Source organism: Calypte anna, chromosome 2 (assembly GCF_003957555.1).
Source record: "Calypte anna isolate BGI_N300 chromosome 2, bCalAnn1_v1.p, whole genome shotgun sequence".
Classification (NCBI taxonomy): domain Eukaryota; kingdom Metazoa; phylum Chordata; class Aves; order Apodiformes; family Trochilidae; genus Calypte; species Calypte anna.
The window spans coordinates 137,857,892-137,885,479 of NC_044245.1; the positions used below are offsets into that span (position 1 = coordinate 137,857,892).

General features: G+C 42.1%; 1 protein-coding gene across 8 annotated transcripts in view; it reads right to left on the reverse strand.

Annotated features, from left to right (window-relative positions):
• The window catches only part of ENPP2 (ectonucleotide pyrophosphatase/phosphodiesterase 2), a 55,086-nt gene extending 39,383 nt beyond the window's left edge, over positions 1-15,703 (reverse strand). For 3 of the 8 annotated variants that reach the window (XM_030445402.1, XM_008505343.2, XM_030445399.1), the window contains exons 1-8: positions 15,441-15,635; positions 15,023-15,125; positions 10,370-10,525; positions 8,211-8,336; positions 6,161-6,221; positions 4,835-4,932; positions 3,667-3,746; positions 2,395-2,514 (exon numbers count right to left, since the gene is read on the reverse strand). In XM_030445402.1, the coding sequence (XP_030301262.1) occupies positions 2,395-2,514; positions 3,667-3,746; positions 4,835-4,932; positions 6,161-6,221; positions 8,211-8,336; positions 10,370-10,525; positions 15,023-15,125; positions 15,441-15,473 (777 nt within the window). In that variant the 5' untranslated portion in view covers positions 15,474-15,635. Of the gene's footprint in view, positions 1-2,394; positions 2,515-3,666; positions 3,747-4,834; positions 4,933-6,160; positions 6,222-8,210; positions 8,337-10,369; positions 10,526-15,022; positions 15,126-15,220; positions 15,270-15,440 lie in introns of those variants that run through there. The other 5 variants (XM_030445398.1, XM_008505344.2, XM_030445401.1 and 2 more) reach the window with 5 other exon arrangements.
• Between the last annotated feature and the right edge of the window lie 11,885 nt (positions 15,704-27,588).

A 27,588-nucleotide genomic window follows, 5' to 3' on the forward strand; every position in this document is an offset into this window, starting at 1 on the left:
TCTTCCTTCCTGGACTTAAAAAAAATAATTCACAATTCTGAGCAAACCAAATACCACTCTGAAGTTGAATATTCCAGATTGAGACCTAATATCTATATTGAGACCTATAAACACCAGATGAATGTGATATGACAGACAAGACTTCTATGATAAACAAATCAGATTTGCCTTCCTCCTCCCCTAATTTTATCTTGTCTTGCAAGACCCAGCTCTTTTTACAGTCTATATGAATGCAATATGTAGAGAAAACTAAAAAATGCATTAGAAAGGGACCACATCTAATCCATATATGGATGGAGATATTTTTTCTCTTATTAAGCACTGCAGTTCTCTTATAAAATATATTCCACATGCAAAGAGTATTGTTTATATCATACTTCTGCAAGAGACCCACTACCTCCTTACCCAGCCACAATGACCACTCCCTATCAGGTTTACCAAACTAACAGGTTTCCTTTGCAATAAGTGGGGAAGGTGAAATTCTATCCCTTATATCCATGCATTTGTTTCCAATTCTCAATAGACATTTCCAGTTTATTATAGTATTTGCATGGTTTTCCCTTTTTAAGGCTTTTTCAGATCCAATGGTTTATCATCCTACCATCCATCATTCTGTCATGTAGAAAACACTCCCCCCAGTCCTCTGAAGACTTCACCCAAGGTGTGCTCATCCATAGCTGAGTAACTTTCTTGAACTCCCCTCAGCTGACATTTTTCATGACTCTTGTTTACAGTCAAAAAAACCTTTTATTCTCTGCAGCAGTAGAGGTGTTCCTAATGGATGGGTCTGAGAATTAACAAAAGGTCCCACTCAACACAGCAGGTGATTACGTCTTTGTAGACTTATACTGTACTTTAAAAATATCATCATTTACAAGTAGAGACATTTGAACAGTCCCCGATAGTTTCCCCCTAATTCCTTCTGAGCTGTGATTAAGGTAAGATGCACAACTAAATTTGCAATGCATAATTCAATTACAGCTGATTAACAAGTTGTCACACAGCAGATGAGCCACACTATTTACTCTGAGCTCGATGCCTGTCTGCAGCAAACAGAGTTTAGTAGCTGTGTGGCTCTGGCTGTAGCTGAGGTGGAAGAAGTTCCTCACTGCCTCTCTTTCACTGCTCCTAATTTTGATCCTGCTTCTCTGCTCACATCTAGGAGGACAATAGCTAGACGTGTTCCTCACCTTCTCCTCTCCACACAAACCATGCTAAAAGCTAACCAAGGTTGTAGTTGGGTGAGGTATTGACTACACTCATAGTTACGCTGACAGATTTTACAAGAGCAAAAATACCTCGTTCTGGCTCAGCCACAGCTGAACACATCTGCCTGCCACACATCTGTCTGCAGCTCTGAACTGTCCTGGCTCACATCTGTTGGAGACTAAAACCACATGTAGACAACTTGCTAACCCTAAAACCATCTGAGTAACTTCCTTTAGTCTCTTGGGATTTTTTCTGTTTTAAGAGATTTAGAGGATGACTCTGATCACTTTATCAAAGAGTAATGACAGATTATGGTGTTTCCAAGCCCTTTGCCATCTCTCTCCCACCTCGATCACCCCACTCTTTTGTGGGTTTAACTGCTCAGGGAGCTCTTAAACTAGAGCTCCCAAAGCAATCTATGCAATTAAATGTATGTGCACCTTGGCTGCTTGCACAACCCCCTTTTGTTGGCAAAGCAAGGCATTAGAGCATGCACTAACAGGGGAAAGCACAGCAGAACCAAGGGGATCTTAACTCTAGTAAAGCAGAATACTTTGAAGGAAGCCATTTCCTTGCCCAGAATAAGGATTTAGAGGCAGAGAAAACAGTAAGTCCAACACTAATGTAAGAGGGAGGATCTTGTTCAGTCACTGCTGCTGTGCTAGAGGCAGAAATTAATTCACAAACTTCTTCAGTCTCTGCAGTAAGTCAGGTAACAGTGATCACTTGTGGACTTAACAAATGATAATTATGAAGTGCCATGCTACATTGACAGAACATTAATTCTGAAACTGCCACAAGAACATTACTAGGATGAAAACCTGAGAAACTCATAATGAAAAGGAAACATTATGCAACTGTGACAAAAATACAGTCATTCACGTTAAACTGCTGCCTGAAGTGAGCTTTTTTCCTGGCCATATCTAATTCATACTTATCAATGCAAGCACCTTTCCATAATCAATGGCTTTATTATTCTGAAAAGCAAAAGCCAACTCAAAACATTACATTAAATTGATAGACACAGGGCCATCTGGGGCACGGGGGAGGTTAGGTACAAATTGTTCACAGATGTATTTTTTAAATTATTATTATTGGCTATGTTCCACAGTACAGGGGGAGGGAGAAGGAGGAAAGAGTGGGGGAGGGAGGGAGAGAGGGAGGAGAAGGGAATCTGAAACTTACTGGTTGACCTCCCCACCATCTGTGATTGAATTTCTCTCGCCCTCGAAGGCTGAAGCTGGCATCAAACACTGGGTCATACATCGAATTGCCAACAATTCCATGTGATTCAGGATAGAGTCCCTTTGTACAGAAGTAAATTAATTAGTAAAACCCTACTGCACATAAATCAAGTTCTTCATAGCTATCTGCAAATACCACTGAATTATTTTAAAATAAGTATCTTTGTAACTGCATACCAGAAAAGGCTTTAACTTAGATAAACACATTTAAAACTGGCTGCAGCAATGAAAGCAATTGGAGATGACTGAATTGCACTAAAAACCACAAAAACTGCTATTCAATACTTCAAAGTATTTCACACTGGTTAAAGCTTAGATGGAAGCCATCAGAAGTAAAATCTGAACTTTAAGTTCCTCTTCATGAATCCCCTGTCCAGAAACAGTAATTTATTCTCTAGTTGCAAGAGTAACACTTAGCATTTCCATTTTGTTTTATCTTCACCAGAGACTCTGTGAGATAAGAGGTATTTCCAAGGAAAAAAAAAATCAGGCAAGTCACACAAAGCCATGGCTTTATATCACTTTGTCCTGAAGTAAGGACAATTTACAAGGTTTCTGCTCTTCTCCCTTTCACTTGGCCTCCTCCCATTCCCATACATCCATTTCTACATCCCCTTTCTTTCTCTTCCCATTCAACATCTGAGGAGAGGCTGCGGGAAAAGGGGAAGGGGGAAAAGGCAGCTGCCTGTAGGAAGTCCCTTAGCCCAGCTTTGGGAGCTCTGTCACACAGGAGCATTTGCATCCCAGGGTGGGGACATCCTGGCTGCCAGCCATGCCACTGGAGTGCACAAGTGATGGTTCCTTTTACTGCAGGGCCAGCACAGCATCCAGACACACTCAGAAGCTGAAAATTGTAAAGTGGTTGCTGAGTCAGCCCCACTGCCTTCGGCTGCTCCAGTGAAGGAACAACTGCTGGTTGTATTCTGGCATTTCAGGGGTGTTTCTTTCCCCCTACAAAAACTGTGACCTGTTAGTTACACAGCAGCACAACTCCAAAAGCAGGCACAGAGCAGCTGTAACAGTGTATAATGGTGAGATACACTTTATCTCAGAACTTCAAAATGATGAAGAAAACACTGAACATAACTGAAGGCTGAAAAGGATGGACAGCAAAGTATCTTTTAAAAAAAAAAAAATAATCTTGTTTCCCATAACCCACATTTCTACTGCAATGCAACATTTTATCATCAAAAAGTCGTTCCCAGGGACTTACAGTAGCAAGGGTGTACAAGTTGGGAAAGGTTTTTGTAGGGTAGACAGGTCTCATGTAGGGAGAATGTGTTCCACAAGATCCTGAAAAATCAACAGGGAATGCAAACATTAGGAAGTGCAGCTCTCAGACACAGAAAACAAAACCAGAGGAAGTTATTTGCTGGGACTCAAAAATGCTGCAGAAACTGGTTAAATTATAACCAATTTAGATGAATGTTGTGCCACAAGACAGTAGTAAATCCACTCACACACTCTTTGTACTTCAAAATAAACAACTGAAATAATGCAGAGGACTACAGAACCAGCTCCATTTCCACAAACTGTTTTCCTTTCTGAGCTAACCTCCTTCCAGAGCCCGGAGACATTGGAAGTATCTTGCTGAGTAAAACAACATGAGAAACTGGAGGCTAATTTTAAGTGACAAACATACTGAGGCTGCAGTTTCACAATGGGTTTTGGCCACAGCTCCCCAGATGGCTACACAAATCCAAGGGCCAGCACACACACACCAAGGAAAAAAAAACCCAAAAAACAGACACACATGTTTCAAAGGTATAGGCACACACACAAACTACCATGCTATACACCAAGAAGGCTCAGTTGTGCTTTGCAGTCAGTGCTCCACAAACCCAGGTGGATACCTGCATTCCCAGAGGTGAGTGCAGGGCTGTTCATTGCTGAAGTGTTGCCATCCCCTTATCATGCACTCACTGCAGCTCCTGCACCCACTTACCCACAAGTTCACCACTCTGAATCAAGTGGAAAATTTTGCAGGCACCTCCCAACTACCCTGTAAGAGTGCATGATACACATCAGGTACTGAAGAAGCATTTCTTTCCTGAAAAAAACATGAAGGTCACTAATTTTGTGCAGGGTTCCCCAAAGCAGCAGCTCTCACCCCTCTCTGATTGCTGTACACTGCTTTAGCCAGGCTGCCTTCAAGCCACCAGCTGATGCCACCTAAACCAAAGAGGACTTCTGTCATTTCATTTTAAAGGAGAAAGCCTAAATCTTCTGTTAGACCTCTCTAACAGTCAGAGAAGCCCTGGGTTTTGTGCAGCCTTTCTACCTGCCAGCTCCATGCTGACTTCTGTTGCTCAATGAACAATGACAACACTGGGCTGCAAGAGACCATCTTTCATTTATTGTAAGAAAATACATGTACTCACTCAGTTTTTCAATATTAGGCATGACCTTGTTCCCTTTCTTCATGTAGGATGCACGGAAACCATCAACAGAGAAGATGATCAAAGGAGGACGGACAAAGCTAAAAGCAAAGGCAGCAGCAGTGTAAATCAGCATTTCAACACGTTTTTTTTTTTCCTTTAATTTCCACTTGCTCATTTAGATTCCAGAGAACCTAAAATACAGTTACCGTCTGTTTGTAAGTCTGGATTTTTTTCTTACTTAGCAGATCAGCACAAACTCATAACCTTCACACTTAGTAGCATTCAGCGTTTGCTCAGTCAATGAAAGGACTGAGCTCCAACATAAAAAAATCTCTTCTCACCTGAGCAACTTAAAGCATACAGCCCAAAAAGGCAGGTGCTTATAGAAGGAGATGAAGAAGGAAGAAAAATATTATTCATGAGTACCCTATCATACAACATATAGTTAAAAAACATGTCTCATGACATCTGGTTTTTTCACCAGGACACCATGTAGCTTATTTTGAGTGAGCTCTGTGAGGCAGATCTCATTTTCACATACTGAAGATTACAATATTTAATTTTATTATACTGGTACCTGACAGGCAGAGATGTGTCCTGGGTAGACACACCTGGACTTTTAATGTAAGTCACCTGCTTCAGGGGTAAGCAGCCATCACTGTCATCAGGAGAAGCAGGGACTCCTATCTCCTCCATTTTATCCTCCTAATAGCACAGACTGAGCTGCAAGTCAGTGCTGTCCCAAAAGAATACCTGACATCACCAGCACCTAAGCAGATGCTCAACTTAAAGCATAATAGTGAGCTGACTTCTTTCAAAAATGTCCCTTTGTCCATGTGATACGTGCTGAAATATCTCACTAAATCAAATCTGTATCCCATTGATTTCGAAATCCTTTCTTTAGAAAGACAACACTAAAAGTCCAAAATTCAATTTTTAAAAAAGGCTTGAACTGTGTTCACATATGGCTCAGCCTGATTTTCATTTAAATCAGGAAGACCTAAACCTTTCTACTGATTTCAAGGGAGTTTGGTTACCTTCACTGTGCAGGTAAGTAAAGCAGTCAAGCCCATCAGCTGGTGACCAAAGACCAAGATGAGTTCAAGCCCTTCTACACCACTATTCATCCCTCATCTCAAAGGTAAATGTGTTACAATATTATCAGCCTAATTATACAAACAGTGAAGAAAAGGAAAACATCCACACACAGCCATTCAGCCTGAGTGAGAGGGATAGTGCAGAAAAGTGGTGTTCAGAGGTCCAGACAGAGCCCGAGACCACTGCCCTTGCTGCATCTGACTTTGCAGTTGCAAGCAAAACACTTACCCTGCTGGACATTCAGGAGCCTTTATCTCTTCACAGTCATCATCCACCCAGTGGGTTTCTCCTACCAGAAAAGTGACAGTGGAGTTGCAAAAAAAAAAAGAAAAAAAAAAAAAGAAAAAGCCTACCCCCAGGTAATGGACTGTTTTGTTGTAGTTCCTAAGAATAAAAAGCAGGTCTTTTCACAAAGCTGAGCGCATGGTACAGTTATATTTTATTCAACAAGAATATCCAAACTAGCACTCCTCAAAGTAGCTCTTAAAACTGGATATAAAAGTGTCCTTTTGACTGCAGGAGATGTTGGTAACACTCTAAGCACAGTGGTCATCTATTTTTTTATTTTCAATCTGTCAAAAAACGGGTACTGCTGCTTCTGGCTCTGAATTCCCACCCTCCTCCTCTCCACATCTGGTGTCTCCATGAGCTGATTCAGCTGGCTAAAGACACAAGACAAAATTCATTCTGGGGAAGAAAAACAACCCTAGATAGTTTCCAGCTGGTTATGAGAGCTGATCAGTTCATGGATCAGGTGAGACTCAGACACAATTTTAAAAAAAAACTAATACATTTTCAGAGCTAAATTAGTTAAAATTACTTTGTGCAAGCTTTCCACTGCTGAATCCTGACTATAGAGTGGTTCATGACTTGCACTCTCAATTCAATTGAAAAACAAATTATTAGGTATTGAGGCTTGATTCCTGAACCTGACACTGTTAAAGGAACTGCAATTCAATTAAAAGAACAAAACAAAAAGCACCACAGAAAAGATCTGCAGGACATTTGTCCTGCAGCAATGCCAGCTGAGCATGACACAAGGTGGAGGGACAATTTCCAAGGAAAAAAAATGAAAACAAAAGCCAACAACCAACAGGCTACCCTCAGATAGGCAAAGATGAACAAAGTGGAAACACTATTCTCTCATCAGGCTTCCTCCTGTCAGAGTGCCAGGGTCATTGAAACTATTTGCTATTAGCAAATTAAACAAAGATTATGTGCATTGAAGCTGGAGATATGCAACTTCCTCTGTCTTGACCCTTGTAAGGTAAAGCTCACAAAAAAAAAGACAAGAACTGAAAACTATAGCACCATTGAGTAGTCTCAGCCTTGAGTTTGAGAAGGGAAAGAATTTTATCTATGGGAACTTGCTGGAAGTTACATACTACATTTGTATTCCCAACAGCAAAACTCAAATAAAGAAGAAAAGAAGTCAAAAAACTATGGATCTGGACTATTATGATTTTCTGAATATATGCAGTTAGCCAAAATAACATGGAAGAAAAAACTCAAACTGTAACTCTACCACCAGTAAAGTTAATGAATGAAAAAAAACATTTAAAAAAGAAAGAAAAAACTATCTGAGATACAATGGCAAGAACCCATAGTAAAGTTGGTTACCAAGAATCAAAAGACCTGCTCTGAATGGAAGGCACATTACACAAGGCAGGACTCACTCCAAGAGATTTGGGTAGAGGATGCAAATTAAGCTTTCACAGCCAACCCACCCACCAATCGGTGCAGGCTATACTGCTCTATGGTGTGTCTAGAAGGTGACACGGTCATCTCCAATGTGTCAGCTGTAGCCCTTTTCACCTTCTGCAAAATACAGCCCTTTTGTCCTCAAAATCCCTCTCCCACAAGAAACAAAGCCTAGAGATGTAAGGCCTAGTATTCTGAGCAGCAGCTTTTGTAGTGGGAGTGGGAAGAGGTTTTTAAGACGGAGATAACATATCTAGGAATGCTCCATTCCTTCTGAGACCATCAGATATCTCTGCTTTCTCTGTGATGCAGTCAATGCATCTGAACAGTTTTATGTTTTGTTTTAAACTCTTCTTTGTCCACCCACACATTCTCTATCAGTATCTCTACAGGCAAAAATATATCAACAAATCTATCCACCTCTGCTAGTGCCCAAAAAATTAGAAATGTACTGGAAAATTAGAAATTCTTACCCCCTCCTCCTAAAAATCAGAACAAAGGGAAGAAAATTCTCTACTCACAGGGCTGCCTTGTATCAGATTTGGAAAGATAAGAGGTAGAAAGACCAAAGTCTTACCTTTGCAAATGACCTGGTAGTTAGTACAACAATCTCCTCTACTTAAGCAGTCTTCAGAGCAGTGACAAGCATTGTCATCATTCCTGGTTTCTCCACAGCGATCTTTGGTGCATTCCCAGCCCCGAGCTAAAATATTCACCAGGTAAACAAGAATGAGATTATAATCAAAACCAAAAGTTCTCACTCAAGCCATAATGACAACACTTCAGTCGTTAAAGTTGGATGTAAAGTTTATGGCCCCCTTTTAGTGATTTCAGAATCTCTGAAGTAGGCATGGCAACCAGGAACAAAACAAGACCCTGGTGGCCTACAGGTGCAGGAGGGATCCTCCACTCTCAGGTGTTGCACTCCAGCCTTTGTACAACCTGCAAGCCAGAAAAAGTGTGGAAAGACAAGAAAGGATCATGGTAGGGTCTAGAGCATAAACTAAGGATTCCAGTGTTTCTTGGGTAATGCATTTTTTTTTCCTCCCAGATAATTGAGTCACTAGTTCAAACCATAGGAATAAGTTTTTAAAAAAACAACAATCATTTTAATATGACTTGATGCTTTACTCCTATCAGTTTCTCACCCATAGAGGGGGATTCAGCACCTGCTGCAAATCTAAGAGAACAAGAGCTGCTCTTCAAGGAAAAGCCTAGCATGGCTGCTGTAAAATACTCAAACTCTTCCATTCCATCTTCTGAAGAAAGTTAGGACCTCAGGATCTAAGTTAGGGTGCTCTCTCAAGGGCTGTACATTGCTATGCTTTGGAATAGGACCTCAGGATCTAAGCATATGCTTGCCTTTCCATGTCTTGGCTGCCCAAGCACTGAGAATTTTTAAAAATCACTTCAGACATGCACTCAGTAAAAACCCCATCATATCAGAACAATGTCTTTTACCTCCTTTTCTCCTTTGTTTGGGGCTTTTTTCTATAAAAAAATATTTACATATGGTACATGTGATTGCCTTAATATATGCAGCAATACATGGCAATCCACATAGTCAAAATGAGGTATTTATTAAGGGAGTATGTGACAATTTACACAACAATTCCAAGGGCCCTGCAGGTATCTATACACGTATGTGGGCATGGTGCACTGTGGACAAGATGCTGAGGAACTGGAAATCTGCCCTTTGGCAGCAAACATATTGTCCTGGAAGTCTTCAGAGAGTCACTCTGTCTGCAGTCATTTACACCAGGAGTAAAACAGCATCAGCCTAAAGTTCAGAAGTTTTTGGCTTAGAACCAAAGCAGCTTTTCATACCAGTTTAGCCTGACATTTTTGGTACCAATTTAAAATTATATCTATAAACAGAACCGAAGAAGTCATGACTCTCAAGAATGGCACATCAATGGGCAATGGTATTTTAATTCTTTGATAATGCAAAATAACGTTTGAAGGCAAAACTAAGAGGCACTTGTGTCAATTCTGCCCAGTGTGCAGAGAGCTAAGGGTACAACTTATAATTTAAATGTACAATGCTAAAAAAAATAATATAGCCCTCTTTAAAGTTTTCCTTGCCTATGACTTATTAAGAAAATTAGGAAAAAAAAAAAAGCTCCATCAAACAAGTAAAAAAAATAACCCAGTGCTGTATTTCCATTCCACAGGGTCCAATGAACTTAAGCCAAAGATTTTCACCATTGTGTTACATACATCCTGACATCTGGAAATGAGGGCATGGGGAAAGGGCAAAAAGCTCAACCTGTCACCTGCAGCTCACTTTAACAGGACCTGTGCACTTCCAGCTTCAGAGGCATATTCACAAGTAACTGTAATGCACAGTCCACAATCAAGCAGGAATTGCTCCAACGTTATCACCTGGGAGAGAGAAAGATGGCTGACACGGAATGACCAACCTCCAGCCTTTACCATGCCTCTTTCAACTGTGACTTGGATGCCAGAATGATGTTTATTGCTTTTAATTGAGTATCTGAAGGTTTATATTTTGTGTAGTATGAAAAACATCCTGTGTTTTTTTGGGTGAGCCATGGCTGAAGCCTTGCAGTGTGAAACTCCTTACAAGGACACCTGGGCTGAGCTGAGCCTTCCTGGCAGGGTGAGGTGCAGGGGAGCTGTATGTTATGGCAGGGAGCACTGGTGTCTCTTGGCAGGTTCTGACTGCTGGCATAAGGCAGGCACCAGCAGTGCAGGACAGGAGACCCATCCTACCTGTCTTTAAGCATAGCTCATCAAAGTCGAAGCAGCAGCTGTTGTAGCTCTTGCACAAGTTGTCACAACGGCAGCCAGGAGGCTCTGCCTCTTGAAGTTCAAAGCATCTGTTTTTGCAGGAGCCAGAGGTGCTGATCCAGGGGGAATCTGACAGGACTGTGTGGAACAAGAAACAGGGCAACATCTGTGAGGCCAGGAGCAGTGGGATGGGATGGGCTGCTCAGCCCTGAGCCACTTGGATGAGCAAAACCTCAGCTGCCTGCTATGGGGAAAGGAAGGGAGCAGGGAGAGTAAAGAGCTGCTTGAAGAAACAAAAAGAAGGGAAAGAAAAAAAATTCCAAAAAGGTAGTCCTTTTTGGAGAAAAAAAAAAGTTAAAGGAAAAAAAAAAAAAGAAAAAGAGGAAGCAGCATGCTATGATACTGTTCTGCAAATAGCAGCCCTGGGTTTACCTCTGTAACAATCAGGAGATCATTAGCAGAAATGTATTGAAGTCTCCAAGGCCCCGTTCCAGGAGCTGCAGCTATTCCTCAGCAGCAGACCTTTGTTTTCAGAAACCAAATGACATTTTCATGGCTGGCTGGGCAGTTTGCATAGGAAATTAATCTACATGCAGTCAGCAGGACTTGGTTTGCTACACTGGAAGGTGTCAAATCAATGTCAAGTGTGAAAGGAAACTGTAAGATGCTCTATAAATTAGTGGTGAGACAAAGCAAGACTTTGTGGTGGACTTCTACAAATCATTCAATTATAAAAATTTAATAAAATACACAAGTATGTTAGAAATCAATGTATTTGATGTGTATACATAAATGCAGGACTGCCAGTCTGAAAACCATGAATAATGTATCAGACTTCAATCATCTATTAGTAAGGGGCCTTACTGTCAAAACTGATATGTACTTTTGTGCTCTTTTCTCTAAACTTGGTATTTTATACTCTTTATGTATTTTATATATTTTTCTTTATTAAAGAATCCTACCTAGTGGCTTACATGAGGCAGAAAAATTGTGCTACTCTCCAGGGTAATTCATTTTATGAAATAAATTAACAAATGCATGTTAATCTCTGAAAACAGAGGTGTTCCAAGGAAAATTTCACAGTGCCTTTTGTTCTTTGACAGCATTATTAAGTCTTAAAATTTTTCTTGAGGTTTGTCTTCTTTTAGAGCATGGTTCAGTTTTGATTTTGGCAAACCTCACCATGATCAGCAATATGATTTTTAAGAGGACTAATACAGTGGTTCTTTTGGAAAACAGTTGCTCTGATCCTAGATTTCCCCCCTACTCTTTTACATAGATGAAACTTGAGTTTCCACCTAGAACTGGAGAAAATCTCTTCAAGATGGTGTTATTCCAACAAGTTTAGAATGAATGGAAAAGAAGATGGAGAGGGAGATTGGAAGCAATATTGTAGTAGCTGATGTTCCATCAGCTCCCATCCCTAGCACTACTTCTCCATCCACCTCTCTTGGAGCACCACTAGTACTGGCTGGATGCCAGCATAAACCACAAACCTGGCAGCAGGTCAACAATACAGCAAGATAAGGTAAGGAAACCAAACCTGGCATGGTTGCAGTCATGCAGTGGCAAGGCACATTCATACAACTGCTGGAAAAGGTTGTAGTAGACAACTACATCTCTCTCTGGTTTTGTGTTTTGTTTCAATCAGGTCAGGAATGATCAGAGCAACCAACATCACACACACAGTGAAGTTTTGCTCTATAGGTATGTACCTTGCAAGCACTCTTGTAGTGAGCCACCAATATTTTGGCCATCTGGAGTTCCAAGGAGCCAAAGATTGCAGAGTTATGCTGGCAACACAGAGATCAGTATTGTCTTTCCTGGCATAAATAGGCCAGAATGCTACCACAGAAATTTATCACGTGAGAATTGCCCCCAAGCATGCTAACACAGACTTGCAGTTCTATGAAATCATGATCCTTATTCTTAATGACAGTTGCTTCCTCCCAATGCTTCCAAAAATCTGTTACTAAAGAAAATTTCCATGTTATTTTCCTCTACTACTATTTTATTTTTTGGAAGCCAGGTAATAGATAATTACAGATCCCATAATCTGGAAATGAAAGGTGCTACATACCAGCATGCACTATGTATCTCTTACACTGGCATTGCCCTCTTCATTTCAAAGGGATGAGAGTGAGAGCATTTCAGAAGGTAAAAAACCCCATCAACATGCATTTAGGAAAAAGAAGGTGTAAATCTGACTGTGGATTACATAAGAGACAGTCAACTGCAGCTCAAGGAATGTCTTGTTGTAAAGAGCCGTTCATTTATCAGGAAACCATTGGAACTAATTGCTCACAGAGGCTGTGCAATCTCTGATCTTGGAGATTTTAAAGAACAGGTTAGACCAAGATCAGTCAGGAGTACTTCAGTAGTAACTGACCACTTCTTGAGATATAGAGGACTGCATAGCTCTCCCCAGTGTCCTCTCCATCTCCATCTTTTAAAACTGCAAGTAGGTTACCATTTCACATCAGAAAAGTTTATCCCAGTTACCATTTCTGCTATTTTTTAAACATCTGTTGATAACTGCTTTATTACTGATGTGACAAATTATCCCAAATTACTTAGCAAATTCAAGTCACACCTCCTGAGTGTGACATTGGACACTTCTCACACAGCAACAGAGAAGAGGATTTGGTTTAACTCCTCTGATCTCTGAAAACATGAAGACTTTTCCTTTGTTTACCATGCTTGACCTTGCCTTTGCAGCCAGACCGTGATTTTCAGGTCGTAGACAATGCCATGGCATGGGTATTGGTGCATGCAGAATAGTTTAAAAATATATCATCAGGAGCTCCATCCTTGGTGAGCAATTTCAAGTTAACAGAAACTGCCTCACAGGAAAAACCCCATTTCAAAATCCTTTTCAAATTTCCTTGCATCCCACCACAGCTCCTGCAATCAGACCTTTCTTGTGCATTCTTTTTGGCCAACTAAGCTCAAAACAACTATCTAAGGACTGTTTCATGACCTAAGTTAAGAGAGAGAAGTTACATAGGCCTATAGTGCCTTCCTAATTCAGTCCATGGATGTTATTACATTTCCACTATGATAACATTATATTTACCTACTGTTTCATAACATAAAAGGGACAAAACCCTCTGTCACTTTTCTGTCTCTCATTGTTACATCCTGTACTGGACTACTTCAATGCCAGGTGCTGGTCCAAGACTGCCGGAAGTACCCCATCTCCTGCCCTCTTGCAAGAGATCCTATATTTCCTCCTGTTGTCTTGGAATGCTGAGCTAAAGCTCCTGCTACAGTACTGAACAGTGCTGGCTGGCTCAGCAGAGCTGGCACTGACTGCAATGGGTCCCCAACATCAGACTTTTGGGACCTCAGAAAAAAACAGCTGAGCACCCCGGCCCTAAGCCCACAAGGGTCACCAGCAAATGCAAAGCAAATGGCAGGTGTTGAAGACATAAATGCAAATCCTTCAGGTCACTATTACACATACTACACAACTGCTTTACAGCTAATGGACTAGGAGATAAAAATAGAGATCAGTTTGCTTTTCAATAATTTTTTTTAGTTCTATAAAAATCAAAAGCCACAGCTGCCATCTTTTTGATTATCTAGAATGCTTTTGTACAATGATAACAGCCTTGATCGTAGCTGTGATTAGACACCAATTGCTGTGAAAGATGGGGGAGAGAAAGACAGATACACACAACAAACTCTGGCCACAGTAAACAGTTTTATAATTAAAATTCACAAGCTATCATTACAGATGGGCATGGCAAATGAAACCCTTTCACTTGAGTAATATTAACCAGCTTTATGTCAATGACCACAGCCTTCATTTCCCTGCCAAAGGAAGGAATAGAGACACAAGTCAACCCTATTTAAAAAAAAACAAAACAAAACAACAACAAAAAAAATACCAAAAAAAAAACAAAAAAACACAACAAAAAAACCCCCCACAACCTTTTCAATTTTATATATTTTTCCACTTGGGCTATACTTGAGTTTGCAAATCCTATACTTCCCCAGAACACAAACAACAGCCCTTTCTGTGGCATGTTCTTGATTTCCTCCAAAGAAAAAAGCACAAGTTGAAAGAAAAACAGAGGAATTGGTGAGAGCAGGTCTGCATCCAGGCAGGACCTGAACACCTGCTCTCCTCTCCCCAGCTCCCTGCTGTCTTCTCTTTAAAAACCAACATGACCTCAGGAGCCACAGAAGTCCCGAAAGCTTTTCTCACCAGCCCCTCTTGAAAGCATTAATCAAGTTTCTAGAAACCACTTCAATAGCTACCAAAATAAAACCAGTGTCCTTAAATCCATCAGGGAGTTACACTTAGCTGTAGAGGGAAAGAGTGTGGAGCACAAAACATAGCAAATGTTATGCAGGGGCTGACAAGATCAGTCTCTGTGAGACTGTCAGTGCTCAGTCCTAAAATAAGCTAGGTTTTCCATGTCACATGCACACAGAGCAAAAGTTTAAGTAAATAGGAGACCTATAGGTGAGTCCCAAAGGTCAACTGACTTGGACTCGCTGAGTTATTTATTCTTCTCTATATCCTAGAGGGAAAAGGAACAAGCAAACTACTGTTTCAGAGTAGGAGTGATTTCTAACCACAGTATAAAGGGTATTACGATGTAGAAGTTATGTCCATTACTGTACCTGAGAGAGGGCCCTCATCCCATTCTTCAGATCTCCTAAATCGATTTGCTGTAAATCCCATGCAGACATTTACTCCAAAGGCAAAAGCAAACAAAGATATAACCTGCAAAAGTAAAACAGCAAAGTAAGCAAACTGTACAAAAACCAGGACTTTCCAGCAGAGAGCTTTACAATTAAAGGGTCAGAGATGGTCTGTACATTCAAGCTCCCCAGCGCAGCAGCTCCCAGCGCTGCAGTTCCCATCACTGGATCTGCAGCTGACAGCGTCACCGTTGGAGAGTAACACAAACCAGAAGGGGTTTATGAATAAAACATCTCTTTCTGAAGCTGAAACGCTCCTTTTTGTAAGGACTTATTCAGGAGAGACGGGCTACTCCTCCTCTGAAAGCAAACATGCTCCTATCCTCGTCTCCCCTACCTGGTGCGAGTGGACGCAGCCGTTCTTAGCCATACTAAAGAATTCTTGAAAAGCCTCAGCAGCTCCGTCGCCTTTTCTTTATAGTGAGCGCAGAGCTCTGGTTGCTCTGGGAGTTCGGGCTATTAGCTACAAGTAATCCCACCTGGGGAGGTTGACAGGCTCGTGTGATTTGTCCAGGGGGTGATTTCATCATGTTTCACTCACAAATCGCAGCTCCGACTGCAAGAAGCTCCAGGCATCATCCTTCGCTGCGCCCTCCCCCCAAACACAGAAGCACACGGGCGCACAAGCACACAGAGACGCGCACACAGACGCACACACACACACACAAGCACACACAACACGCACACGAACGCTTTTATGTGGTTTCCCTCTGGCAAAGCAGCGCTTTCTGATGTTGCTACAGCCAATAGCTGTTCCTGCTCCTTTTATTTATTCTCCTCGCAAAAGTAACATGGTTAAAAGAGAAACCAAATGCGTCTCCATCTGGCTCAGAGCTTAAGCAGGGTCGATGTGGGGGGGAGGGGTGGGGGGCTGTAGGAGTTGAGGGGGTACCTAACTCAGGGCTGCAACATGAAAATATCCCGATGCCACCCACAAATGTCCCGCGGCGTGGCGGGCGCTGCAGGGCAGTGGGCTCGGCGCACGGAGCCAGCACCCATCCGGAGCCGCTGCCCTTGTGAGGGACGGGTGAGGTTTGGAAAGTCGGGCACCCATCTCGTTCTCCAAGGGTGCTTTCTGAAGTTCCTAACTAGGTTGCAGAGCGGAGCCCCTCCCAGAGCTGGGGACACGTTCAGAGCGGGGAGATGGGGGAGGTATTTTTTTAATGCCGTTCTCCTGTGCTGGTGTGGCAGTGCGGGCTCGGATCGATGGACACGCCAGCAGTTTTATCTGAATAGCTGGAAACCGCAGACTTCCAGAAAGGAAGAGAACTGACATGTTCGCTCTGCCCCACATTTTCCCATTTTCATTTACAACAGAAAGCTCGGCTGCTTGGATAATCACATCTATTTACAAAGCAAAAGATAATTAGAGCAGAATTACAGTTCGAATCAGTGGATTAAATTTTATTTGCCAAGACAAATTATTTACTAGTATAGTTTGCCACTTTTTTCCTCGGATAAAAGCTTCTTTCAGTAAAGTGTTTACTAACAATTGCACTTAAAGGGACAGAGTTAAGGTTTGTTAGCCCTCGGGTGGACTCGAGGGTCCATGGTTCCCGTGGGACCTATCCCATATTCTGTACTGGCATCTAGAAGCACAGTACGGTTGTCTTTAAACTGTCTTGCAATATTAAACACGTACAATTTTGATCTTCGTTCCAGAGGTACCTTTTACCTGCTGCAGTGTCTCTTCCACTGTGTAGCTTAACAAGGCAGAAGGCTCTTTGCTACTCACATCTTATCAAAAAGCCTGCCAGCCTTTGCTCGGAGCTGATCCTTTTTTATGCAGTTCCTTAACCAAAAGTGGCTCCATTGTGCAGCTGCACCTTTGCACTGCAAGCCTCGGGGAAATGTAATTAGCATGAAAAGATGTACATCTCAGCTACACCACGGACGGTTTTTTCCTGTTCTTTGCACACACCCCGGACTGTGAAGTTAAAACCCATGTTCTAATGTTCACTTCATCACTTTCTGAGCTGAATTAGGCTGTAATAGGCAACATTTGTCTAGCAAAAACCAAACAAAAAACAGCGCATTGTCTAGAAAAAGTAATCACCAAAATTTTTACTAGCTGTTTCTATAAAATGTTTCACCTTTAGCCTCTGATATCTCCTGTGGTTAAACAACTTCACCTTCAAGTACTAGGTAAGTACAGAAGTGTGTGGCAGCAGCAGAAGGGAAACCAAAGGTGTCACTAATAAAATTGTTCAAAAGCATTGCCTGTGTATCTCAGCAAATGAAGTTGGTGATTTCATGGGCAAAACATGAGAATCAGCAGCTCTTCTCCAGCCTGATCACCAAGTGACCCAGGCAAAACACAACTGGATTTTCAAATCTGGTGGCCAGTTTTGAGTGCTGAAGCCAATACATCTAGCTTCATTTTCAGAGGTGCTGAGCCTTTTCAGAGGAGCCTGAGGTCCTGCCATTTCTTCTAGCACACAGGTGAGCAGTTTTTTTTTGAAAGAATGTTCCTATAAAAGCTATGACTACCCAGAAAAAATGAAGCAAGCATCAAAACAAAAAAAATACAGCATCATGGATGATTTAGAAAATACGTATTTTATTTTCCCATTCATGTGACCTCTGAGGCTTGTAAACTGTACAATTTCACAGAAATGAGTGCACTCATTCATTTCAGGGTTCCCAATCCATGCTGTGTTGTATTAATTAACCTTTGTAATATCCCTTAGAACTATAGATAATGATTACTCTGAAACTGCTAATCTTTTTCATATGTGTTATGTAAGACACATTTTCCAGTAGCTCTGAACTGACCGCATACTCAGATGCACAATCATCTTTCTGTCACGAGGATTCTGCCTGAAGCCATCCCACAGATGCACAAGGAACTTATTAGCAAAAAAAAAGGTCTAATGATCTTGTTCAAGCAAAATTTCACTGCTTGTATCACTGTCAATTAATCTTTTCCACAATTAATTGCCATTTTACAATAACAGAGTAGGAAAAACTAAAGCTGAACATTGCTGCCCCAAGTTATTCAGTGGTTCAGTGCAAGTTTTAGGGCTTAAATGAAACATATTGAAAAAGAATATTAAGGAGATCAACAATTTGAAATGCCTCTGTCGGTTTTTGTGCATAAGAATTGGCATCTTGCTTTTATGATGATATTGATTTTTATAACTTGGGATGCAAAACTTCCAACCATCCACTAGGTGACGCGTTACATGAGAAGTTAATGCTATAACATTTCCAGTTACCAGGGTTCCGGGGCTGCGATTGCAGAGAGTTAACATAAGACAGGCTGTATTTACAGTTTTATATAAAACTGGGGTATTTTTGAGCAGTTTTTTTAGTGAGAAACTAAAATGCAGAGCCATCGAGTATACTGGCTGAGGGGATGGTGCGGGCTCTAGAGAAATCAGCCTTTTTAGCAAACTATCTCTGCTTTGCACTGCTGGATGCAGCCACGTTGGGTGACCAGGGAGGCAGCTGCCCTAGTGAGAGCTTCCAGTATGCTTGAGAGCAACACGGAAGGCAGAAAGAGAATGAATTCTCCAAAGTCCCAAGGCCCCAAAGCATGAAAGGCAGAAAAGTGAAGGACTTCTCAAAAGTGTTGCCCGCCCCCCCCCCCAGCCATCCAAGAGGGGGTTCTAGACCCCCAAAACACAGATTCCACATTCAGTTGTATAACAAGAAGAGTTGATTCCCATCTATAAAGGACTTTAAGTCACATATTTCTGGGACTTTCTAGATCAAACCCAAATATCTTTGGCACTAAGACAGCACAGTGATTGATAAAGAAGAGGGAGAAGGAAGGGAAGCCAAGTGTGTGAGGGCAAGGACAGCAGAGCAAAGCCAGCCAGGGTCAGCAGTCCGATTACAAAAAGAGAGGTGAGAAAAGTAAGTCAGTGTAGGAGGGTGATGACTTGTGATGAGCAGTCCCTTAGCAGAAATCAGCCCAGGATGGCCACATACCAGAACCTATAAATGTGATTGCACAGCCTCAGTATGCAAGAAAAACACACAAGAGTTCCTGAAGGATGAGGGACCTGTATCTGCTCAGTTTGTAAAAGCACCATTGAAGACCCCACAACAGTGTCACTGAGAAATCCTCCTTACCTGATGGAGGTGAAACACTCCAACAAGCCATAGATTTCAAACGGCTGGCAAGTTGGCTTGGAAACAAAATATTATGATCTGATCATAAAGGTTAGGAGAGGACACAAATGTTTGCATGGATGCATTAAAGAGGCAGGCACTGTATAGAGGGTAAGAAGCTATTAGCACAGACAAGGGTTAGACTGTCCCTTCCTTGGGCTTTAGGGCATGTTGTGAGAGTTGCAGCAGCTTCTGCAAGTATCATTTTTTGTTGCACATATAAAAGCTGTAGTTGGTCAAGAAGGTGATTTCCCTGGCAGAGGGCAGGGGACTGCACCACCTGGCAGGGCTGAGGAGCTGCACCACCATGCCCACTGCTACCCTTTACAATGGGAAGACCCACAAACCAGGCTGTGCTTAGGAAAGTGAACCCTCCACACCCCAATGGCTCAAAACACCACCCAGCAACACCTTGAGGCTTGATGAACCCTCACCACTTACCTCTCTGCTCATCACTGCCCTGAGGGGAATGGTATGCAAACCATAATGCCCAAAGCACTGGAGAAGTGTGCTAAGGATGTCTTCCTTGGCCAGAAAGATCCATAAAGGAGTGCCAGACCCGCAGGGATGATAATGAGGAAATTAAAGTCTTCAAAATTGCAGTTTGCTGCAGCTCAACCCCTGAGGCACCAAGTGCTTTAGGCACCTGTAGGCCCATCAGCATTACTGAGCACCATGCATAATGCCCACAAGGTTCACAGGGCTGAGAGGTGAGCATCCAGATCCGACCTAAAGCTCACACATTGCATTCCTTCTCCCCTCACCCTCCTGCAAGTGCCCTCGCAGGATGGTTACCAACCCATGTTCTACACAAAACACAGGTGTATCAGACACACAGTAGTCCAAAATGGAGCCTACATGCTCTGCCTACCCAGAGAGAGAAGAGAGACCACCTTCCAAGGGAGGACCTGAGTCCCAGTCTCTGCTTTACTCACAGAAACATTTGTATACTCACTGAGATAAGGACTGAAATCCAGGTGGGCAGCCTGGTGAAAAAAAGGACACATAATGCAGTAGAGGAATAAATTCATCCACACCACACATCAGGTACAGCAGCTTAGGTGGTGAGATTAGGGCTGTGGATTTGGTGAAAGCGCTGCAGCTCCTGAGGTTGCCTCTGGTACCTGTGGAGGGGCCTTAGGACAACCACATCATACACATGCAATCACCATTTGTGTCCATGCACAAGGAAAGCAAGATTTATAAGCAAGGTCACAACTTCTGACAGAGCAGTCAGGTTAGCTGGAAAAAGGAGAGCAGCTCTCAGTGACGTGGGTAACATTTTGTGTGCCTGAATGTCTTTCTCTCTCCTGCCAGCAGCACTACAGCTAACACAGCAGTTTCTCCAGCACTGGGAATTACACCTCTCCCAGTCCTTCAGGATAAGCTCACTCCATGGAGGTCTCTTCCTCGGGCTGCTGGGGAATCTCTGCTCCAGCACCTCACCTCCTCCTCCCCTCCTTCAGGACCATGGTGTCTGCAGGGCTATTTCCCACCAGTTTCCTCTCCTTCCTCACAACCTGAACAGTGTTTTTTCCCCACTCTTCAATACATTTTCCCAAAGATGCCATGACCTTGGCTGCAGGGCTCAGCTGTGCCCTGTGGTGGGTCTGTTGCAGTCGGCCGGAACCGTCTGGAACTGGCTGGAACTGGCTGTGTCCAGCATAGGACAGCCTCAGATGGTCCTCATGGAGGCCGCCCCGCAGCTCCACTGCCAGCAGCTGAGCACAGACCCCCAGTACACATGACAGTCACAGCATTCATGCCAATCCAACATGTAAACCTTCATCATCCTCAAAGAAACTGCCATTTTCTCAATGAGTTTTCTGGACAGTACTATTATTATGGAGCACCATAGGTACTTCACTAAAATGACCTGTGTTCAGAACTATATTTCTTACGATAATCACATCTATAAAAGCCTAGCACCCACAAAAACTATTCCATGATGGAAAATCACTTCTTTATGGAAGGGCTGAATGAGTGAAACACGGAGCCAAGGAGCCCATATGTGTTGTTAATGTAGCCCATGCAAGGCCAGGCATGTCTTCAGGTTCTCATCCTTCCTTCCCACAGTTTGAGATGGTGAAGGGTATCACACGTTCCAGTCAGTGGCTTTACATCTGTCTTTTTTAAGAGTTGTAGACTTCAGTGGTGTGGAAATCACCCACCTGCCCCCTGATAGTAGTCTGGAGGTTTCAAGGGCCTCTCATGGTATCTTGTGTGTGCCACACAGAATCACTGCTAATTTATTTGAATTTTACAAGTGATGCAACCTATTCTGTCCCATGAAAACCATAGCCTTTCAGAAACAACAAGTTAGAGCTAAGAGATTAAAAACAAAACAACACATATCTAACATCCCCTTTTCCCCGCAAACCAGATCAAAAAGCTCCTTAAAGATGCACTAAAGCATGCTTTCCAGACTACAAGTCATGTTCCTACTTTCTTTTTGTGTATGAATATCCTTTACTGTGTTCGAGCCTTTCCAGTTGAATATTAGCTTTGAATTTCCTGGGTATATAAAACTTCTTGTGGGGACTTCTACAATAATCTTGTAACATATCTCTCCTACTTAATCTCATTTACCCTCAGCCCAAAATCCATTTTGGCAAACTTTTCAAGCTCAAGGCTTGGTTATGATTAAAAAATTTCCAAGTGCTAATCCCTCCTCTACAAGTAAAATGTGGATATAATTAATACTGGTTTGTTTACTTTGAGTTTGTTTTCTTTGCCAAATAAAGTTTCTGTTTGTTTGGTTTAAATATTTTTTAAATGGTTTTGGCACTTGGATCAAAAAAAAAGAAGTATTTTAATTAATATTTTTCTTCTCATTAGTCTAAAAAAAAAACCCCACCAGTATTTTCTAAAGAGCAAAACCCTATTTGATTTCAGTTTAAAGAGATATGTCACTAGGAATATTGTTCTCAGCTTGCCTGCAGTTGTGGCTTTGGACATCCCTGTTCTATAGCACCAAAACTTCTTCTGGGTTCAGGCTGGACACAGAGGTTTCCATTGCAAGAGCCAGGGACATGTCTTCAGGTGGGCACATTTTCCTCCTGTTTCTATGCATAAGAAGGCATCTCAGCAATGAAGAACTGTTGGCTGCTGTTTCAGTGACCTATAGGTGTCTGTAGTTATGAAAGCTTTTTTTGGCACAGAAAATGAATGCAAGAACATAGGACAGGCTGTGACAGTGTTGTAGTTAAGACCAAAAAAAAAATAAAAAAAAAAATGCTGAGGGCCTTTCTGGCCTTGAACCTACTTCACATGGTGAACACAACTCAGATTCAAGTGCAGAGCTATTTTATTTGCACAGGGACTGCAAGACTGAGACTGCAGAACTAAATTAAATCAGTCCAGCATAACGAGAAGGAAATACGCTGTTAAAAAATTCCTGGAGAAATCAGGACATCGTTTTCAGATGTCCTCTGAAAAAGAAAAAGAGCAATTATTAAAAGCTGCCTAAACTGCCTGATCTGACTCATTAAGTGGCCCCATGAAGAGGATACAGTACAAACTGCACAGGATCCATAAAGTGCATATAGTGAGGACACTGCTAACTTTCACACTTAGTCCTGTCCACAACCCCTTTTGGGGAATACTAATTTATTTCAAAAATATATCACAGCTTTTGTGAGGTGTAAGGTATTTGAATAGCTTGGAAATAACTGGATTTTCTGCTCTCCTACTTTAAAAGATATATAAAACCAGGCAGTAGATTCCACGTACCAAGCATCTACCAGCAGCCCCGGCAGACTGGCTAGTCCTTGCCATCGCTTCCATCCCTCTCACTGCAAACAACCATCCCCAGGGCCATGTTGTGAGTAAGAACAGGTGAAAAAAAATCCCCTTCCTTTCCTGGGCTTTGCAGATGAATGAGTTTCTTGGTCCTTAGCTCCAGAAGTACCATGTCTGGGAGATACAGGGAGATGCAAACTGCTACTGCTTCCAAACCCTGAACCCTGAGCTGGGTACAGCAAATAAGCAGCATCCCACGGCCAGGGAGGCAGAGGGCAGAGCACAGGAAAGTTCTTCTCTTCCCCCACACTTAGAGCTCCCAGGGGAGCAGTGTCACCAGGGCATGCGCTCAGCTCACCACATTTCTCAACATGCATCTGCTGCTGCTTGTTTTAATGGCAAGGCACAAAAGCGTAAAACAATTGCATATTACTTTTTAGGTCATTTCAGACAGATGGGCTACTTTCCAAGCCTCACAAATTTTCCCAAGTTGAACCATGTCACCACCACTTTAGTTGAATGCCAGCTTTTTTTTCTTTTCTTTTTTCTTTTTCTTTTTTTTTTTTTTTCTGATTACAGCTGAGTGCAAAGATGACAAATGTCAGTACAAAGGGAAAAACATCCTGTTGGAACAGTACTCCCTGTTTTCTCCGTGTGAGAAAAGTTTAAGCAACATTTCAACAACAAAACAATGTGATCCATAGCTGGATTTTTTAAAAAATCATATCATAATGTGTAACTGAACAAATTTCAAGCTCTGCAAGAATGTAATATAAAAAAAACCTAGGAAAGTGCTAGAAATCAAAAATATGCAACTCTGTGCTATCATGACCTTGCAAAAGATTATCAGGGATTTTTTTTTATGTGAATACTTTTTCCATCGTTTTAGTATAAAACTTTGAAAATTAATAAAGAATCATTTTTGTGATGGATCCAACAAGTAGACTAAGGAAATTCTTCAATCTTTTAAAGTAAATAGTCTTACTCAGTTAAGTTTTGTTTATCTCATTTATGTAATTTTTTTTCATTTAGCCATACAAGATTCTCAGAAAGAAACAATTCCTCAGTGTACTGATTGCTTACTGCTATAAAACAAAAGCAGCTCTGCTTTGCTCAGTCTTCACAAAAGGCTCCTCCCTCCCTGCCCCCCAGTTAATCTTTTTCACAGCAGACAAGACTCAAGGCAGTTTGAAATTATGTTTGCTGAAATTTCTCGGGGCAGAGACAGATGTTCCTGGGTATCCACAGAAAGCCTGCAAAGCAGCTGGGGCTCTTTAATTCAGTATCCTTTCACTGTCTATTGCTGCCCCTTCCCCAGGACACCACAATCAAGTGCCTTTGAAGGCAACCTCTGATCCAATACAACTTAAAAAGAACTCGACTAAACTACTGGTCTGGTGAAAAGGGTGGAAAAGCCTCCTTTTCCAGCAATATATTTGCCAGCTGAAGGGAAGGCCTCCAATTCCTGGATTCAGCATTTTTTTTCTTTCAGGATTTGCCCAGCCCCACCGTCTCTCCTTGTCCTCTTCACAGCCCTATACTGACCATTGGGATTTCACAGCTTGGCTGATCTTCCTCCAGCCTGGTGCTGAGTACTAATTACATTATATGACTAAATCACCTTAAAAAAATAAAAATACAAAAGCAAAACCCAAACCAACTTACTTTGGGTAGGGAGGCCATCATGGGAGATGGAAACAGGGAGGGAGCAGCAATATGTTCAAATGACACAGCTGAAGTCAGCATAGGAAGAGCACCTCTTCTCTTGGGGCAAACTGGGTTCACTGTGCACTAAGACAGAACAGGAGCATGTACAAGCTCTGTGGAGCTTAAGCCACAGCAGCCGATTTGAAAAGCAGTAATGAAATATAACTGCACGTACATACCCCTCTGTGTAGGCAGCCTGCTGAAACATCTGCTGGACTGATTCTGCAGATAATGCAGCATGGTTTTGGAAAGCATTGCATTAAAAAATGACACTAGGAAAGCTACTGCTTTCATTGCTTCCTACTCTGACACATTATAAATAAAACAAAATAAGCCAACCTCAAAGTACCATTGTGTAAGGGCAGGTGGAAGTGCAGTCAGGACTGCAGAGAGGGCACAGGGCAGGGGCATGAGAGCCTTTTGGAGAGGGAGCAGCTTCAGAAAATAGACCAGGCCTAATGCTGCCAGAAGCAGCTACCAGGACTGCACAGTAGATGAAGGGCACCTAATATCCTAAGACTGTCAAAGCCACCTCCTGCCATCTGTGAAGAATGATGAGCTGGCTGAGCAGAGCAATGGAAGGGCAGAAGAAAATATCTTAGTGTTGGAGGTAAAAAAAAGAAACATAATATAGAAGGAGAACAGAGGTTTGGAGACTCCAGAGGGGAATATTTTCTTCTTGTTTTGAGGGAGGAAACCAGACTTACGATCTCCAGTTAATTCTTAATGTTCTGTCTCTGTTGTACCGCCAAGTTCAGTTGTTAAGGCATATTAAAAAAAATAAAGGCTGATTAGATGATTTGAATTTATCTGATCAAGCACAAATGACCTAAGTAATGAATCCTTTTAACTTTGCAGACAGCTGAAACCGAGACCTTTCAATTTGTTTCCTTTTAAGAGAGGGCTTAGACTGTGGCATCAAGATGATTCTTTACTACAACCCTGTCATTTACAAATAATGTAGAAAAAAGTGCTGCTTCCCTTAGTAGGAAAAGGAATCGTTTTGTTTTGGGTGTCCAAGAGGCATTTAAAGGCTTCTTAAGTTCACCCTGAGCAAAGGGCCACCATTTCCAAGGGAAAGTCAAACTGTAGGGACAGCCAGGTACAACCAACACACAGCTGAGACCCAGAGCCGAGCTCATGGCTCCTTTGGGAAAATGTGTTGAAGAGTGAGTAAAAACCACTGTGCAGGTAGTGGGGAATGAGAGGGAAATGGTGAGAAACAGCCCTGCAAACACCATGGTCCTGAAGAAGGAGGGGAGGAGGAGGTGAGGTGCTGGAGCAGAGATTCCCCAGCAGCCCGAGGAAGAGACCTCCATGGAATGAGCTTATCCTGAAGGACTGCAGCTCATGGAAAGGGCTGACACTGGGGCAGGGAGACTGTGAGGAGGAAGGAGCCTCAGAGGAGGAGCTGCTATGGACTGATCACAGCTCCCCCCTCTCTGTGTTGCCTGGGTTGGTAGAGAAAAAGTGGAAGAATCAGCAATGATGGGGTGAAGTTGAGCCTGGGAAAAGGGGGGAGAAGGGGTAGAAAGTGGTGGTTTAATTTTCATCTTTGTTTCTCACTATCTAAATCTATTTTAGCTGGCAATAAATTAAATAAATTTTCCCAAGATGAGTATGTTTTACTCATGATGGTAATCAGTAAGTGATCTCCCTGTCTGTCTCAACCCAACAGCTTATCTTATGTTCTCCCTCTGTCCTGTTGGGAAGGAAAGAGAAAGCAGCTGGGTGGTAACTACAGCTTCCTATTATAAACCTCTAGAATATAAAATTAGATATAAAATTAGATTTAAAAAAAAAGGAGAAAGCTTCTAGATGAAACTTCTAAGGTACATCACAATGAAAAGAGTGTACGGATGGCATGAAGTCTCCCACAGAAATGTAAAAGAGTTGCTGGACATGAGTTGTGTTAGGAGGCCTCTGGGGACACAATTTCTTCCAGTTATGGAAATAAGGAATATCATCTGCAATAGAAAAAACCCACTCTTTGGCTCAAACAGGGTGAGGAGACAGGGACTCACTACTATTATGTACTATCTGCCACTATTATGTATTTTTAATGTCTTGTGATCAAATTTTCATGTACAGCACGAGTAACTGGAACATCTAAGCAATCCCTCACTTCGATACTGTGAAATGTGGAGCCTGCTAGGACAAAACACCATTTACCATGAATCTGCCTCATGGAATTTAAACAGCAAAATATTTCTCTGATGCCCATATGTATTTATTTCTATATTTACAGTTCTTTGTGTATTGAAATGAGTGTGACCCTGCCCTCCCTTCCTCTATGTGAATGGCATGCACACAGTTTCATGGGTTTTGAGACAAAGAGTGCCTGTGAGATCATTTGATCTCACACCCTGCAAACGTCATTGTCATTTCATCTGGTGATAAGCCCAAGGGAGTGTGCATCCCAGCTGGGCTGGCATGAGCAGCCTGGGGACAGCAGTGCTGGGAGGCTCAAAAACCCCCATCCAGCAAGAGGTGACAGAGGTCACGGGTGCCTTCAGTTTTGTAAGTACATGAAAACTGGTGTGTCAGCAATGACAAATTTTGCTCTATTTTCATAAATGACCCATTAATTTGATGAAGCACCACAAACAAGCTGTCAGAATAGTGCACGTGAATTCAGATGAGGTGGTGCTAGCCCCAGCACTAATTCACTTCTCAGAAAACTCACTACCTCCATTTCCAGTACAACTAATTTCAAAGGATTATATTTGGTGTCCTCAGATACAGGCTGCTACGTGAGGACTGCTGTTAACAGATACAGCTTTCAAGAAATGATATTAACATATCTTTAGCTATCTGACATTCAAACTCAGATGGCATCCTTTATGAATAATTGGAAACATTCCTGTTTCAGTGATTTTAAAGTCATAATTTAACCATCATGTTACATCCTCTGAAAT